Source organism: Staurois parvus, unplaced genomic scaffold (assembly GCF_062004578.1).
Source record: "Staurois parvus isolate SC_StPar_1 unplaced genomic scaffold, SC_StPar_1.0 ptg000574l, whole genome shotgun sequence".
Taxonomy (NCBI): Eukaryota; Metazoa; Chordata; class Amphibia; order Anura; family Ranidae; genus Staurois; species Staurois parvus.
This window is the reverse complement of record NW_028318370.1, coordinates 952501-971332: the sequence shown is the minus strand read 5'-3', so window position 1 is coordinate 971332 and position 18832 is coordinate 952501. Positions and strand designations below refer to the sequence as shown.

Sequence of the window (18832 nt, the reverse complement as noted above, 5' to 3'; positions counted from 1 at the left end):
GGCAACAGAGAGCTGGGTGAGGCGATGACGGATATCCTAGTGCAGGTAGTAAGGGATCACAGGTGGTTCATTCACCGGGACCGGCGTTTACCACCACCATTAGTCCTTGTGACTGCACGCTCCACATACAACAGGGAGGCCGTTTCAAGGGTTTAACAAAGAGGCAACACCCTCGAAATGCATAACCGCCTCCCAGTTGTACACTCAAAAACAGTAACTTGAAGATAAGTTTGCTATTTTTATTAAATTATACTTTCTTTCATTGGGATCCCGCACTCCTGTGTTTTAATCTTCATGCAACTTCTATGGAGCCCAGAAACACAGGGGGCCCAGAGCTGTCTGGTTATACAGAGGTTCATACAGGCAGTAATATCACTTAGTAAAGACATTTGATTAACCCTTTCCTGAGTTTTTTTTGAAAGCTTAAAGCAGAAGAAAAATGTAACTATAACTATTCTTCAAAATAAGTGAAATGAACTTCTGCGCCTGCTGAGTGATATATAAAGTGATTGCTACTGTGAATGCTGCTATCATCAATTGTGTTCCCACAATGCAATTATATAAAATAAAATAAAAAATGATGTGGTGCTGCTTACAAAATATTACATAAACATGTAATCCCCCTCAGTCTCTGCCCAAATCACAAACCTACTGAACGACATATCAGATTGGATGTTGCTCCACTTCCTTAAACTGAACCTCTCCAAAACCGAGCTCCTAGTCTTCCCTCCAGCCCGGACCCCACCCCCCATTAATTTCTCCATCACGTCCAACAATGCCACTATCAGGCCCGTCCCCGCAGGCCAGAGTACTTGGTGTCCTTCTTGACTCCAATCTATCCTTCCAGCCCCAAGTCCAATCACTAACAATCTCATGCAGACTCCGCCTCCACAACATCACCAAAATCCGCACGTTCCTAACCCCAGAAACCACTAAACAGCTCATCCACTCCCTCATCATATCACGACTCGACTACTGCAAGTCCCTTCTCACTGGCTTGCCTCGCCGCTGGCTATTCCCGCTTCAGTCGATCCTGAATACGGATGCCAGACTCATTCACCTTTCCAACCGCTCCATCTCCGCCACCCCCCTCTGCCAATCCCTCCACTGGCTTCCGATTGCACAACGGATCAAATTCAAAATCCTAACACTGACATACAAAGCTGTCCACCATACTGCCCCGAACTACATCACCGACCTAATATCCAAGTACCGCCCAGCACGCACACTCCGCTCCTCACAAGACCTCCTTCTCTCTAGTTCCCTGGTCTCCTCCTCCCATGCCCGCCTCCAGGATTTCTCCAGGGCGTCACCCATCCTCTGGAACTCCCTACCCCAATCCATCAGACTATCACCTACTCTCCTCTCCTTTAGGCGCACCCTGAAAATCCACCTCTTCAGGGAAGCCTACCCAACCCCCTGCTAATTTGCCGACCTCCTCCACTCTTCCTACCACTCCATCCCCCACAGCTATCTCCTCCTGTACCACTATCCCCTCCCTCCTAGATTGTCAGCTCCAAGGAGCAGGGCCCTCAATCCCCTCGTGTATCACACTGTATTGTTATTGTACTGTCACATGTTCTGTCCCCCTTTGTAATGTACAGCGCTGAGCAAACTGTTGGCGCTTTATAAATACTGTATAATAATAATAATAAACATCAATCCATCATAATTGAACAACCAAAGTGAATACAAACTTCATATGATTCCAAAAGTAATGAAATCCAACACCATCTGTGCGTAATGTGAATTCCATGCACTAATTGGTGCCACTTCTGTGCTCTCAGAACTCTCACCTCCAACACATGTTCATGTGAACTTTACACACATTTTTTTGGAGCACTTTGATATCAGTTCACTCTGATTATGTAGTAATTGATAAAATGTATTATTATAAGCACTTTGTATTCACTTTGGTTGTTCAATTATGATGGATTGATGTTTATTTAATATTTTGTAAGCAGCCCTACATCATTTTTTATTTTATTCTTAAAAATATTCCCTCCCCCCTCCTGTTACCTATCAGGCCTACTCTGTTTAAAAAAGATCTGTGCACTTACCGATTTTGAATCCACTCGAGTCTAGTCACATGATCCCACAGCTGTGCCCCCCAAGTGTTAGTGAGCAGCTGCTGCAGGGGAGAGCATCAACAATGGATGGAGTACGGCAGCCTATGGGAGATGCCGCTACTCTCAGAATTCAGAGCCATTGTCAAGCACTTACTGAGTCGGGGTTGCAGGATCATGTGACTGCACCAGAGCAAATTAAAAATAGGTAAGTACACAGATATTTTCTCTACAAATTAGGCAGGCCAGGTAGGTGAAATAGGGGAAAAGCATTTTTAGGAATAGCTTTTCTACAATTTCAAATGTCCAGACTCTATGACCAATTTGTCTGTGTGAAAGGTTGTTTGAGAACTAGGAAGGCATGTAGGTGTGCACTTTTAGCAAAGGGCATTTTCAATAAACATACTCACAGCAAAGGGCATTTTAAACAAACTGTACAGTACATACTAATGGCCAACTGGCTGATCTAGAAAAAAAAACACCCATCTATAGGCAGCCTTAGAGTAAAGATGGCAACCAAGACTGTGTTTACCATAATGGAGCTTGTGGGACAGTGGCTAGGGTAGCAGGTTACAGTGGGCACCACCAAGACTCAACATTTACAAAATTGTGATAACCTGTTCCTGATTTTTTTCTTGTAGTGATGTACAGCCCATGGGAAAAACTATGGCATACAGAGAAAGAGCAGGGAGTGTTGAATATTGGTGGCTACCAGGGATCAACAACACAATGGAATTTGAATTCACTGGCCACTGGAAAGATAGGCATCTTTACTTACAGACTGCCTTTTATTCACTTTGGACCCAGTAGTGACAGCGTTATTTTAGTATCATATTCAATTTTAAAAGAGACTCAGACAACCAACCTATCAGGACACTTATCTCAGTTCTGGAAATGACATAACATACCGTCTAAATTACAGGAAACCCCATAAAAGATGAAGGTACACTTATCACCAGACCCACCACCATAGAAGAAGATTCCTTGCAAACTCTCCGAAAAGCTCAAAGCTGATCTTGCCATCTTGAATAAGACCAATGCCACCCACCAAAGAGGTTAGCCAATAAAGACAAGAAAGTCAATAAAGAAAAAAGAGAATTGCCTAAAAAAAAAAGAGTAAGCCTTCAGGACAATTTGGGATCATCTGCCAAATATGTCTCTGCATAAGCAATGTTAGCACCACTGCCTCATCAATGACGTTCCTTCTGGTCCCTTGTGAGACACAGAAATGATCTGGAGGAAAAAAAAACACTGACATAGCAAAACATCACCATGGGGTCTCCTGAGTGTACAAGACGGTGCATGCTATGAATCATTTATTTTCATGCCTGGAAAATGAAGCAGGAAGCAGAACAGGAAAAACTAGTTACATGTTCCAAATTCTCTGCATAAAGAGCACCTGCCTCCCTGAGAAAGGCATGCAAACATTTCATAGATTGGATTCTAATTTCAAAGGAAGCAGACAATTGGTTCAGTTACTGGTGAAATCAAAGGCGCAATATTTTTTTTCAGCTACTTGTCCTATGTGGATAGGTACTCTTTGAATTAAAACTTTTGACAAAAGAAATTTGGAGGCTGCCATTACTGAACTTCTTCTGGAAATGCCAATGACTAGGGAGTCATGACTTATCCTCTGATTTCCGAACTCACCTGGAGCAGGCATGCAACCAATGAAGTCATAGATGACAGATGATAGATGTCACAACAGGTCCAGAGTAGTGAAAACATCGCTCTGTTGTACATTTAGCCTCTCTGCAGTCTGTACTGTTCAATGCAGAGCAGTCTTTCTCAACATTTTCAACATAGAGGAACCCTTAAAATAATTTTCTGGTTTCAGGGAACCCCTGCTAAAAATGACTTTATTTATAACTTATGATACTGTATATTAGTAGGATGGAAAGTGGGAAGGATGCTCCTTTCACTCGTGGTCACTGGAAAGAATTACACATAACCGGGGCGGATTAACAACTCATGGGGCCCCCGGGCAATAGGGGATCATGGGGCCCCTGTGTCCTTGCCCAAACTCAAAAAAGCCTATGAAAAAGGTACCAGGGGCATCTCCTGGGGCCCCCTACTGACCCCGGGCCCTCAGGCAGTGCCCAAGTTTCCAAATGGTCAGTCCGCCCCTGCAGATAACTAAAAAGGTCAATGGTGTCAGTGGGAACTTATTTGAGAGCCAAAAATTGCTTATTGCTCAAGGAACCCCTAAAAACCTCTGGAGCAACCCTGGTTGAGAAACCCTGTTGTAGAGAAACTGATCTACAGACCAGGCCTGACAATTATTATTATATTATTATTATAATACAGGATTTATATAGCACCAACAGTTTGCTCAGCGCTTTACAATATAAGGGAGACAGTACAATTACAATACATTTCAGTACAGAAGGAATAGGAGGGCCCGGCTTGTGGAGCTTACAATCTAAAGGAAGGGGGAGGTGATACAAAAGGTGATAGCTGTGGGGGATGATCTGGCGGAGGTGATTCAAGTACAGTTCTTAGGTGGAGGTGGGGTAGGCTTCCCTGAAGAAGTGAGTTTTCAAAGATCGCCTAAAGGCAGACAGTATGGGGGCTGACCGGACATGCTGTGGTAGGGAGTTCCAGAGGATGGGAGAGGCTCTGGAGAAGTCATGGAGGCGAGCGTGGGAGGAGGTGATGAGGGAGCTAGAGAGGAGGATATCATGGGAGGAGCGGAGTGGGCAATTTGGGCGACAATGACAAGGATGGTATCTTCTCTACATGCCTGTTTTATTCACTGATTTAACTTCTGGAGCCATAAATGTAAATTTCTTTACTGTACTGCATTCATGTAATCATAACAGAAACAGATCACAAACTGCTGGAACAAGACAGCTCCTACAGTAGTTTAACTTAGCCTTGCCTATTTACCCTATACGGCATGATTCCAGAAAGTAAACTGGAGGGATTCCAAGTACCTGCTTCATTGTCAGTCCTGTTCTGCTGACATGCTGCTTTCTACGCTTTACAATGCAGACAAGCTCAACGTAAACTGATGAAGACTACCTAATAAACAGTTGGACGAATAAAGCATTACTGTGCTACCTTATTCATCAGAAAGCATAGCAAGTAACAAGTATCTATGTCTACTGCAAGTATAAAATAATAATGCAAGTATAAACTATAAGTAATAATGTTACAACTTGTATTTATTATGGGCTGATCACCTTCACACACAAATTGATGGAGAGAAATACCATGGATGGATAGATAGATAGATAGATAGATAGATAGATAGATAGATAGATAGATAGAATACATATAGATAGATAGATAGATAGATAGATAGAATACATATAGATAGATAGATAGATAGATAGATAGATAGATAGATAGATAGATAGATAGATAGATAGAATACAGATAGATAGATAGATAGATAGATAGATAGAATACATATAGATAGATAGATAGATAGATAGATAGATAGATAGATAGATAGATGGAATACATATAGATAGATAGATAGATAGATAGATAGATAGATAGATAGATAGAATACATATAGATAGATAGATAGATAGATAGATAGATAGACTACATATAGATAGATAGATAGATAGATAGATAGATAGATAGATAGATAGACTACATATAGATAGATAGATAGATAGATAGATAGATAGATAGATAGATAGATAGATAGAATACATATAGATAGATAGATAGAATACATATAGATAGATAGATAGATAGATAGATAGAATACATATAGATAGATAGATAGATAGATAGATAGATAGATAGATAGAATACATATAGATAGATAGATAGATAGATAGATAGATAGATAGATAGATAGATACTGTAGATAGATAGATAGATAGATAGATAGATAGATAGATAGATAGATAGATAGAATACATATAGATAGATAGATAGATAGATAGATAGATAGATAGATAGATAGATAGATAGAATACATATAGATAGATAGATAGAATACATATAGATAGATAGATAGATAGATAGATAGATAGATAGAATACATATAGATAGATAGATAGATAGATAGATAGATGATAGATAGATAGATAGATAGATAGATAGATAGATAGATAGATAGAATACATATAGATAGATAGATAGATAGATAGATAGATAGAATACATATAGATAGATAGATAGATAGATAGATAGATAGATAGATAGAATACATATAGATAGATAGATAGATAGATAGATAGATAGATAGATAGAATACATATAGATAGATAGATAGATAGATAGATAGATAGATAGATAGATAGAATACATATAGATAGATAGAATACATATAGATAGATAGATAGATAGATAGATAGATAGATAGATAGATAGATAGAATACATATAGATAGATAGATAGATAGAATACATATAGATAGATAGATAGATAGATAGATAGATAGAATACATATAGATAGATAGATAGATAGATAGATAGATAGATAGATAATAGATCCAAAATGTATTTTTCTTTGGTTGGACTATGGAAAACTCCTATCAAATTTCTAACTTTTGTCACCAGTAGTGATGGGAAATCCAGAATTTTGTAGTCCTCTGAACAGGAAATCTTTCAATAGAAATACCTGTTTTGATGAGAGTTGTCTAAAGGAGTTCCCTTCACCATGAAGAAAGTTCCTCCTTACTCCCTGCTGTGTCCCTGGATTGGAAGTGAAGGGAAATTTGCCCAATAAACCCACACAGCAAAAGAAAAATCTGAGGTTTAATTATTCCCTATTCTATCCAACACATTGAAAAATGACTTCAAATGCATTTTAAACATAGCATTTCATGTGCTCCGCTGGCAACCACCGATCTGTAATCATTTATATTTGAATCAACAGATACCTAAAGAGCCTGTACAACAACTGGCAATCTGCCTTGAAAAATGCTTAAAAAATATGAACTGGCTCACCTTTCTTTTTCCACCATGGCCCTTCAGGGATCGAAAATGACAGATCCTTGAATTCGATGTTCACAGCAGGCCTCCTGGGCAGAGAGGAGAAGCGCTGCGCCTCCGTAAGGTGATTGTCCACCTTTTTTAAATGTCCATTAAGAAGTGGGGTGTCCTGGCTGTTGGCACAGTTAGAGACCACTTCATCCAATGACACACATACCGACTTTGGGTCTGACATTGTAGCAGAAGGGATGCCTGCATTCTAGAAAAAAAGAAAAACAGGAATGAAACCACATTTATATATCACGTATGGTAATGTGACAAGTAGCAGTGTTGTAACTGAGGCAACTGCAAAAATCCAAATTGCAATTTAAAAACAATGTTCTAAATCCATCAGAAATGTTTCACAAACCTTTACCAGAGTGTACACTGACCATTATGCAAGATTCAATAACATGGACGATGAACCCATGAGGTGAAAAATTGAGGGTACAATCCACCAGCAATGAATTCTACCAGTTTCACACTAAAGATGAGCCAACCAATTCAACATATTCTCCAATGTCTTAGAGTTAGTATACAGTTAATCCCAGAAGTTCTGTTCTCTGCTTGGTGGAAAAAGTCCTTCAATCATGAGAAGGAATCCATTTGTTGAGGTCGCTCAGCAGTGGCAGTTGAGGAGGAAAGATCTCTATTTGTAGTAGAAAGAACGAACAGGGCCAGCCATGTGAGTTTGAAGTGATGCTCTCTGTTATGAGGAGATCATGGAACCAGGGATTGTGCTTATTAAGGCGCTTAAGAGTTGTATGTAGGAAAAGACTATTAAACATCAACCAGTTGTTAAAGCTGAGTGCCTTACCAAAAAAGATGTTATGTTTTGCCTATGAGAAGCGTCATGTAAAGTTCTTAACAATGCAGACGTTTCGCCCTTCATTAGTACTATCAAAAGGATCTGTGGAATGGGATGTGAGTAATGGTCAAGTGGGGCATAGGATGTATGTGGTCTTCAGCCCAGAACATGGAGACTGGTTGATGGGGACAGAGATGTGTAAGGCTTTCAGTCTAGATTTTGGAGATTGGGTTGAGGGGGACAGAGATGCATGAGGCCTTCAGTCTAGATCAAGAGAATATGAGAAAATGAAAATAAAAAATGTCCTGGGAGTAAACAATGCCATAGGCTTAGTGTCAGTTGGAGAAATAGTGCCCCATAATGGGTGTCAGTGGGAGAATTAGTTCCCCGTCTCTGGTGTCAGTGGGTGGGATATATCCCATTGATGGTGTCAGTCAGAGGAATAGTGCCCTGTCTTTGCTGTCAGTGCAAGGAATAGTACCTCATATCAGTGGAAGGAATAGTACCCCAAGAGCTAGATAAAGGCAAGTAAAGGGCCACATCCAGTCTGTGGGCCACAGTTTGGAAACCCCTGATCTAGGTCATAGAGTTATGGTTGGGGGACAGAGATTCCCGGGGACATCAGTCTATAACATAGTAACCGGCTTGAAGGGGACAGAGATGTGGGAAGCCTTCAACCTAGGTCATAAAGACCAGGCTGAGGGAAGGTACACAGATGTATGTATGCACTCTCAGAACCATAAATCTGCAACTGAGGAAGGCAGTCCACTTTTTGTCCAATATGGAAAAACGTCCATTGATGTAGTTATACAAGAAAAGTATCTCCCCACTTAAATGCTTCTTCTGAAGGAAGAATAAATTCAGTTCAGTTATTCTTCACCAATGGCAGAGATCCTCCATGCCCCCTATTAATTTAGGTGCTGTTCTCTGCATTTTCTCCACAACATAATTTTTGTGCCCAAAACTCAACTGCAAATATAAGATGAGGTCTTACTCATGTCTGTAGAGAAAGGGAGGGGACAAGTCTTAGATTCCTCCACTCAGAAAGTCCATATTTGCTGCAGGAGGAGCTTAGGCCCACTGGAAGTGCATTGCACTGGAAGATCCCATTTAATTTTTTGTCTCAGCTACAAGTGTATTATATCACTCAGGCCTATACTCACAATGTCCCTGTGTACTTGGATGCCTCCTACTAATACCAGCCTGATCCTCAGTGAACCCCTCATGAATTTGGCTCCAGCTCTTCTCAGCGAATAGCCCCTCCAGCTCTTCTTGAGCTGGGACCTAGATAAACTCCTGCAGACTTCAGCTAATCTGCCCAGAAGGGCAGCAGCCCTTCAGGCTGGGTCTTCTCCTCCAGGATCTTGCCATAGGCCATACCTTCCAACTTTTTAAAATGTAGGAAAGTCCCACCCAATCCAGCACTGTTGGGAGGTATGCCTAGACTATTCATAGACTTCTCAGCCACCTACTTAGTATTATCACCCCAGGTATTGGTTGAGGCTGCATGAATATTCAAGCCAAAGACTCTTCCAGCAGACTACATTCTAGAATGTACTAGAAGGCAGGGAGAAGTAGATGAGCCTGCAGACAGTAAGACCCAGAACAGCCAAAAAATCATACTCTGCTCCACTCACCCCAGAGAGACCAAAAGGACTAAATTTACCTCAACTGCTCTAGCAACCTAATCTAAGAAGGTGCTACATACACTCAATGGCCACTTTATTAGGTACACCTGTTCAATTGCTTGGTAACACAAATTACTAATCAGCCAATCATATGGCAGCACCTCAATGCATTTAGGCATCTAGATGTGATGAAGACGACTTGCTGAAGTTCAAATCGAGCATTAGAATGGGGAAGAAAGGAGATTTAAGCAACTTTGAACATGGCATGGTTGTTGGTGCCAGACAGGCTGGTCTGAGTATTTCAAAAACTGCTGATCTTCTGGGATTTTCACGCATAACCATCTCTAGGGTTTACAGAGAATGGTCTGGGAAAAAGAAAATATCCAGTGAGTGGCAGTTGTGTGGACGAAAATGCCTTGTTGACGTCAGAGGTCAGAGGAGAATGGGCAGACAGGTTCAGGATGAAAAAAAGGCAACAGTAACGCATGTCAATATGGACCAAAATCTCTGAAGAATGCTTCCAACACCTTGTTGAATCTATGCCACAAAGGATTTATGCAGTTCTGAAGGCAAAAGGGGGTCCAACCCGGTACTAGCAAGGTGTACCTAATAAAGTGACCAGTGAGTGTACGTAAATAGTTTTATGTCCCTAGTCTGAATATTGAAGTAAGCTATGACGCTTCACATACATGCTATAAAACACTGCATAATCTTCTGTTGCCCAATACATTGCTTTATGCAGATCCTTTGTGCTCCACCACCAGGATTGGCCACCAACTAATGTGAGTGTACATTTTGTTGATTGTATCCATTTTTACAATAAATATGCTATACTATGGGAAATTTTTCCTTGTGATTATTGATAACCTTGGTCTATGGAGTAAATTGGGAGACCATGGAGAAGATATACACTGATGTTCCAAAGCCTTGGGGACACAAAGCGCATTATACCTTCTTTTAACCCCTTGACGCCTACCGTATGCAAATATGCGGCCTTTCAGCGGCTGAGCCTTGACGCCGAGCGGCCGCATATTTGTGTGCCATTTGAAAACACATATGTGCTGAGAACAAGCACCCTGCGCGCTCCCAGCACATATGTCGGTGTCTCGTGGAAAGGTCCCGATCTCCCCTTGTGATCGGGACCTTTTCCGATCATGTGACCACCGTGACAGCAAATCACAGCGGTCACATGACCCTAAAACCCCGCCCCGCCTCCCAGCATCTGAAACCCCTTAAAGGGCCGGGAGGCGCCAGCGTGAAGAGGTTAATTAAGAGGATGATTGGTGATTACAATGTATTAGCCTATGGTGGTGGAGCACATGGGATCTGCATGAAGCAATATATTGGGCACCAGAAAATTATGCACTGTTTTTCATCCACAATTTGGTGTGGGACTTTTGTTTGTGGACTTGCTGATTTATATCACTTTCGGTTTTGTATGTTTATGTCACAGTCGGAATATTGTTTATATAGCGTGTATGTGAAGCGCCATACCTTACGTCAATATTTGGTCACAAGTGATTTTGCACTTTAAGGCGCAGCTAACATTTTTTCTTTTCGTATTGGTACACTATATGGTTGATTAGAAATTTACAATTTATTGGGGACACTTAATTTTGTAAAGATATTATATTGTTCTTGCATGCTAAGAGAAGGTGCTGCATCTTTTTACCAAAATGTCCATAGTCTGGTCACAGGTTCAAGGAGGAACCCATTTCATTTCCAAACCTTAGTACTCAAATATTGCCAGCAGGGGCGGACTGACAACTCATGGGGCCCCCGGGCAATAGGGGATCATGGGGTCCCTGTGTCCTTGCCCAAACTCAAAAAAGCCAATGAAAAAGGTACCAGGGGCATCTCATGGGGCCCCCCACTGACCCCGGGCCCTCGGGCAGTGCCTGAGTTTAAAAATGGTCAGTCCACCCCTGATTTCCAGCACACATCTGGATTAGTTTTTGGTCATTTTAGAGTGACCCCTCTGGCCTGCTCCATTATACATCCTTCAGATTCCACGCCAAGAGTCCCAAATAGCCAACTGATTCCGCGGCAAATGATACCGTTAACTCAGCAAAACTTTAATCTTTCTCGTTCAGTTCTCGGTGATCAAGTGTCGCTCCGGTGGTGCACAAAGAAAAGTGGAGAGATTTTATTATCCCAATGAAAACAAAAAGCAGAGCTGATGTCAGTAAATCTGGATGAGAATTTCGAGCTAAATCATTACAAAAGGTTCAAATTGCTTCACCTATTATAACGCAGCAGCCGTGAAAGCAGCCGAGACATGAAAGGAAAGACAGAGTGTTCCAGGTCTATTCACGGGGGCTGATCGCCTTCATAAAACCCAATACAAAACTTCCCTGAATGCACTGTGGTGTAGGGGATGGCATTATCAGATAGATATGCAATTTTGTAGAAGAGTTAAATGTAAAAAAAAAAAAAAAAATGTAGAAAGAAAAACAATTTCTTTTATTTAGTAGTGTTTTCAATGCTCTTTACGAGGGGAAGGGCACAAGGTCCACATAATATACCGAGGGAATTATTTTACATGAAGGAAGTCATGTAAAAAAAAACCTGCATATGATGTTGAAATATTTGCAGTTTTTCTACATAACTGTAGACATATTGATACAGTATATTATTTATGCCCTCCCCCGTCTCTCATAGCCTTCTTGGTCTACCAACCAGCTGTTCATTTTCTTTCTCTTCCCTTTTTGCAATTCTGCCTTTACCGCTAGGCAATGAACTGACATTTCTGCTTTGACAGGGTGAGAATACAAGTGAATAGCAGCATACACATTATTCATGAGAGGAATGGCTTTACTGTTTTAATGAGTGAAAAATTAACATACTATTGGATACTAGATTACAGCAGAACTTCAGGCAAAAAAAATCAAGATAAACCTTAATAGCCCTTTAAAAGAAAAGTAAAAAAGAAGCTTTTGTAACAGTATTTGTTTTCAATCCAGAGTTCTCTCCAAAGTACCTCTAGATGCCCTCAGTCTGATGGTCAGCATTATTTAACTCTCTGCCTATAAGCCCTGACTGTACTAGACCCAAACCAACTTGTGACCAGGGGCGGACTGACCATTTGGGAACTCGGGCTGTGCCCGAGGGCCCGGGGTCGGTAGGGGGCCCCATGAGATGCCGTGTGGACAAGGACACAGGGGCCCCATGATCCCCTATTGCCCGGGGGCCCCATGAGTTGTCAGTCTGCCCCTGCTTGTGACTGGACAATGAAAGGAGAAGCAGTACAACAAGCTCATAAATCTGATCTCTCCTCCTGTCAGCATGCAACTTGACAGTACATAAACTGGTAGGATCCTTCTGTTTCTTCATTCTCTCATGCTCAAGTCCCACTGAATAGGGACTGCCAGGGGCTGACACCAATTCAGGTTCAAGGTACTTAAAGGAGAACTTTACCCAAAAGGGAAATTTCCTCTTTTCCGCCTCCTGCCTCCCTCCTTTAACTCTTTTGAAACCTTTCTTTGGGGGGAGGGGGGTACCTGGTTAGTACTCAAATATTGCCAGCAGGGGCAGTAGGGGGCCCCATGAGATGCCCCTGGTACCTATTTCACAGGCTTTTTTGAGTTTGGGCAAGGACACAGGGGCCCCATGATCCCCTATTGCCCGGGGGCCCCATGAGTTGTCAGTCCACCCCTGATTCTCTCCCCATCAGAGAAGAAAGGTCAGAACATTGTCAGCCTGTATAGCCCCCCCACACACACACACACACTAAGAGTTCTTTAAGGGTAAATTGATCATTTTATATGAAACATATTTTTTGACAGGATATATCAGTTATTCAAGTTTTCTCATGCGTAAATGTTACTGACTGTAAAAGCCGTGTCACCCCAGAATACCCCACCTAAATAATCCTGCCAAATGATAACAAACCACTTATGGTGTGTATGTTGTTCTATGTATTGGTATCGCTCACCCTCTTATGTAGCATAATAGAGTGTTGCATGAAACAATTGTGCTACATAAAAGAATAATTATCCCCGCCAGCCATGAGTCTGTATTAATAAATGATGGAAATGATCATTTCTGGAGAAGAATGATAATGGAATTGGCCACAGCTCGCTCCAGGTTGTGCAGAGGCGAAGCAGGGATTTTCTGAAGATCCCGCACACAGCTGGTTGGATAAATCTGTTTTTGTAATTCTGTCATCGAACGGTAACCCAGTAAATAGTTGCTGGCAAAACACAAAGCGGGGACCGCTGCCAAATTGTTGATGAACTGATTGCAAATGGAAGGACTTCTTCTTGGGTCTAGACTGACATAGGAGGTGAATTATTGGGGGTATACTCAGGATGAAAATCGGGGGTAGCGGTGGACAGAGGGGGCTTTGGGGGTAATTCTTCTATAGGGGGCTGAAGTCATACCTCAGAGGAACCCAATAAAATATCTATATTGAGTACAGATATGTGAGAACGGAGGCCATACACAGAAAGATATTTGGTGGAAAAATGGAACCTCTACTTACGTTAGACACATTCTCCCTGACCAGCAGGTTCCTGTCCCTGACCTAGCTACTTCACAAATGCCTGCTATTTATTAGCACTGCCCACACTAAAGATGGCCACCAAGGTCATCCAGGGCAGCAGTGTTCAACCGGAGAGCTGCTCTCCTGATGACACCTCAGAGGAACAAGAGTTCCTCCAGTCCCGTCCCCCCCCCCCCACACACACACACACATACACACCACCACCTCTTCATGACTGCTGCCTCAACAGCTCCACCTGTTTGGGGAGGCCAAACTGCACCTGCCTACATAAAAGGATAGATAGATAGATAGATAGATAGATAGATAGATAGATAGATAGATAGATAGATAGATAGATGGATGGAAGGATGGATGGATGGATGGATGGATGGATGGATGGATGGATGGATGGATGGTGGATGGATGGATGGATGGATAGATAGATAGAAAGATAGATAGATAGATCCAAAATATATTTTTCTTTGGTTGGACTATGGAAAAGTCCTATCAAATTTCTAACTTTTGTCACCAGCAGTGATGGGAAATCCAGAATTTTGTAGTCCTCTGAACAGGGAATCTTTCAATAGAAATACCTGTTTTGATGAGAGTTGTCTAAAGGAGTTCCCTTCACCATGAAGAATGTTCCTCCTTACTCCCTGCTGTGTCCCTGGATTGGAAGTGAAGGGAAATTTGCCCAATGAACCCACACAGCAAAAGAAAAATCTGAGATTAATCCCTATTCTATCCAACACATTGCAGTACTGCCGGCTTCCCTTCTCTCTTCCCCCCCCCCAGCAGCTGCAAACTCATAGTAGGATCCGTCAGGATGGAGAGTGGGGGACGGGTATGGTCAGGGGCGGACTGACCATTTGGAATCTCGGCACTGCCCGAGGGCCCGGGGTCAGTAGGGGGCCCCATGAGATGCCCCTGGTACCTTTTTCATAGGCTTTTTTGAGTTTGGGCAAGGACACGGGGGCCACATGAGTTGTCAGTCCGCCCCTGGTATAGCTATATGTTAATAGATAGAAAAAGAAGGTAAAAAGAGATATATTGTAGATAGATGATAGATTGATATAGATGATAGATAACGTAGAGATAGATAGATAGCTAGATAGATAGATAGATAGATAGATAGATAGATAGAATACATATAGATAGATAGATAAATAGATAGATAGATAGATAGATAGAATACATATAGATAGATAGATAGATAGATAGATAGATAGATAGATAGATAGAATACATATAGATAGATAGATAGATAGATAGATAGATAGATAGAATACAGATAGATAGATAGATAGATAGATAGATAGATAGATAGATAGATAGAATACAGATAGATAGATAGATAGAATACAGATAGATAGATAGATAGATAGATAGATAGATAGATAGATAGATAGAATACAGATAGATAGATAGATAGAATACAGATAGATAGATAGATAGATAGATAGATAGATAGATAGATAGATAGAATACATATAGATAGATAGATAGATAGAATACATACAGATAGATAGATAGATAGATAGATAGATAGATAGATAGAATACATATAGATAGATAGATAGATAGATAGATAGATAGATAGATAGATAGAGAGATAGAATACATATAGATAGATAGATAGATAGAATACATATAGATAGATAGATAGATAGATAGATAGATAGATAGATAGAATACAGATAGATAGATAGATAGATAGATAGATAGATAGATAGAATACATATAGATAGATAAATAGATAGATAGATAGATAGATAGATAGATAGATAGAATACATATAGATAGATAGATAGAATACATATAGATAGAATACATATAGATAGATAGATAGATAGATAGATAGATAGATAGATAGATAGAATACAGATAGATAGATAGATAGATAGATAGATAGATAGAATACATATAGATAGATAGATAGATAGATAGATAGATAGATAGAATACAGATAGATAGATAGATAGATTACAGATAGATAGATAGATAGATAGATAGATAGAATACATATAGATAGATAGATAGATAGATAGATAGATAGATAGATAGAATACAGATAGATAGATAGATAGATAGATAGATAGATAGATAGATAGATAGAATACATATAGATAGATAGATAGATAGAATACAGATAGATAGATAGATAGATAGATAGATAGATAGATAGATAGATAGGTAAAGGACAGCTATATGTTGATAGATAGAATAAGAAGGTAAAAAGAGATATACTATAGACAGATGCTAACAGAACTGCTGAAGCCTAATATATGGAAATCAATGTCTCTATCCTGTGTTCCCGACTCAGACAATAACAAAAGCGTTCTGGAAGGCAGATAATTTATGCCGAGTCTTGCTGTTCTATTCTCCAATAAGAAATCATTTGATAATGACACATCTGAAGACATTTGCTTCCTCCCGAATACATTTCCCAGCCCTTAAAGGTACACGCCAGGTGAAAAGAAAGCTTTGCCATGCATACAGGGAGCTCCATGCCACTTCGGAGGGTCTTCTGCTTGTTTTCCAGGCACAGCTGCATTGTTCCCGCAAAGCGTTTGCATGCTCTTTTTTAGGTACAGTTGGTGGGGTGAAACCACCAACTTTTACCGCCTATCTGACAAGCCTTACCAGTGGACATTTCTTACTTTCTGCTTTTTATTCTATTAAATATATCACTGAAAGTGTTTTGTTATATCTCTGCAATACGTTCAAAACAATACCTGTTGATCCTGCCACAAATCCTGTGAGCTGATAGCTTCCTGTACTCTCTGCTTGGGCTGACTGTTACCAGGTACATTGTTCCATGGACTGAAACACACCCCTCTCCCATTCTATGGAGATGAGGAGAGGGGTGGTGTTCTGTAGTCCTAACACACTTCCCATCCTATAGGGACAATGCTGCTCCTCCATAGATACAGTACAGGTGTTGTCATCTTAAAGCGGAGTTCCAGCTGAAAAAAAAAAAGTCAGCAGCTACAAACACTAACTGCTGACTTTTAAAATACAGACACTTTCCTGTCCCTCGGTTCACCACTGTCCTCACCACGGCTGGTTTCACCGGCCGTCTTCTCTCCCTGGCACTGGCATCTTCAGTGTGGGCACCTGGCTGTGACAGCTTGTGGCTTCACAGCCGGGTGCCCACTGTGCATGTGCGAGAAGCGCTGCGCTCTGTGAGCAGCCTCGTAGTCTTCTGGGACCTGTCATGTGTCCCAGAAGACTACGGGGAGATGGGGGGGGGACACAACTTCTGATCGCCTAGGCGATTGCAGCGGACGTGGGACAGGGTACCTGTCAAATTCGGGTCCCGGCTCCCCAAAGGTGCCAACCCTAATGGGGAGCAGGGGACAAAGGTTTAAAACTGAACTTCCCCTTTTGGGTGGAGCTCCGCTTTAAGACAGGAAACCAGGAAGTGTGTTATTGGCAGGATCACTAGGAAAAAATAAAGGGAAAAAAGCCTGAAAAAAAGAAAACTAATGCAGTCACAACACCTAAAGAATACCAGGGTTCTTTATATTATATTTTTGTTCTTTGGTGTTGATAAACCAAAAAGGTATATTTAAAGGCAAAACTTTTTTTTATCATTTTAAATAGAATAAGATAGGGTTAAAATTGCCTTCACCTTTTTTTGCTGTCTGAGTCCTATAAGGGGGATTTCTCTTTGTTTCTTGTGCTGTAGACTGAACAGGAAGTCAGAGGATACCTTTTCAATGTGAGGGAAATCCACTTTTACATAGTTATCACAGGAACAAGTGTCCCAGTTGGAAGATTTCCCCTCTATTCCTGTTCTGGTGGTAACTCAAAAGTTTATGTTAAAAATTAATTAATTAAAAAAATTGGCTTTAAACTTACTGTTCCTTTTTTCCTTTATGCTAGTGTTAAAAAAGTAATCAACACAGCAATCTGAAGGTCTGATAGAAAGTTTATGTAGCACCCTTCAAATTTAGTTAGGGGGAGCTAGTTAGTTTTTTTGGGGGGCAGAGGCTTGTTAAGAGTCTGGTGTGAGTCACCTGGATTATTTTAGGTCAGGGCTGAGGGCTCTGCAGGCCAGTTCCCTGATAACTCCCCTGCTCTGGAAGCTTGAGAAGTTTCTGGAAGGCAGTGGGTGGGGTCAGGAGGAACTGATCTGTATGCTCAAGGGACCCTGACCAATCCCCAAGCAGGAGGCTTGGGATGGGGTTAGGGTGGCCCTTATGTATAAGAGAGCCTGATCAGCAGGGGAGTAGTGTGTCAGGTGGAAGATAGTGTATGGAGCCAGGGAAGGGGCCCAGGAGAGGGGCCTACCTACAGGCAGGAGCTGAAAGGAGGATCTCTTTGCCTCATCATCCCCAGAGAGAGGACAGCCTGTGGATCAGGGAAGGAGCCAGCCCAGCGTCAAGCCTGAAGGCAGCCACCAACCCACTAAGCTTGCAAGAGAGACTATGGGAATAATCCTACACCCCTTGAGCTGGATAAAGGGAGAGGGCAGTCAAGTGGAGAACCCAACTAGCTCCTCATTTGGGACTGTTTCAAGTAGGCAGTTTCTGGCCCCTTTTGGCAAGGGAATACCTTCAGTACAGCTGGATGAAGAGGAGGATTCATCTGGGGTCTGAGGAAATACACCAGAGAGCTGGAATGTTCTCAAAGGAGGGACTATTTTTGTCCATATCTGTACATAGTTGCTAAGGAGTTTGTCCTCAAGTTACAGTTTCCTCGGGCATCCTATGAATCCCCTAATAAAACTTCAAATAAAACATTGAAATCAAGCTCAAGGACTGTTTACTGACTTCAGCATGCAGGTGTGGAAGGAAATGCGTGTTGCCTGGCTGGGAAGAGCTGTAGGCGGAGCCAAAACTAACCAACTCCTAAGAGGGTAGTGCTACATTTAGTAGAATATAAATACTTTTTACAGTTA

The 18832-nt window shown here is 41.4% G+C and overlaps 1 protein-coding gene across 1 annotated transcript in view; it reads right to left on the bottom strand.

Annotated features, from left to right (window-relative positions):
• ABCG1 (ATP binding cassette subfamily G member 1) overlaps window positions 1-18832 on the bottom strand; it is a 139638-nt gene that overhangs the window by 114248 nt on the left and 6558 nt on the right. Inside the window, exon 2 of the mRNA XM_089691891.1 lies at window positions 6984-7227. Within this exon, the coding sequence (XP_089548017.1) occupies window positions 6984-7227 (244 nt within the window). The remainder of the gene's footprint in view (window positions 1-6983; window positions 7228-18832) is intronic.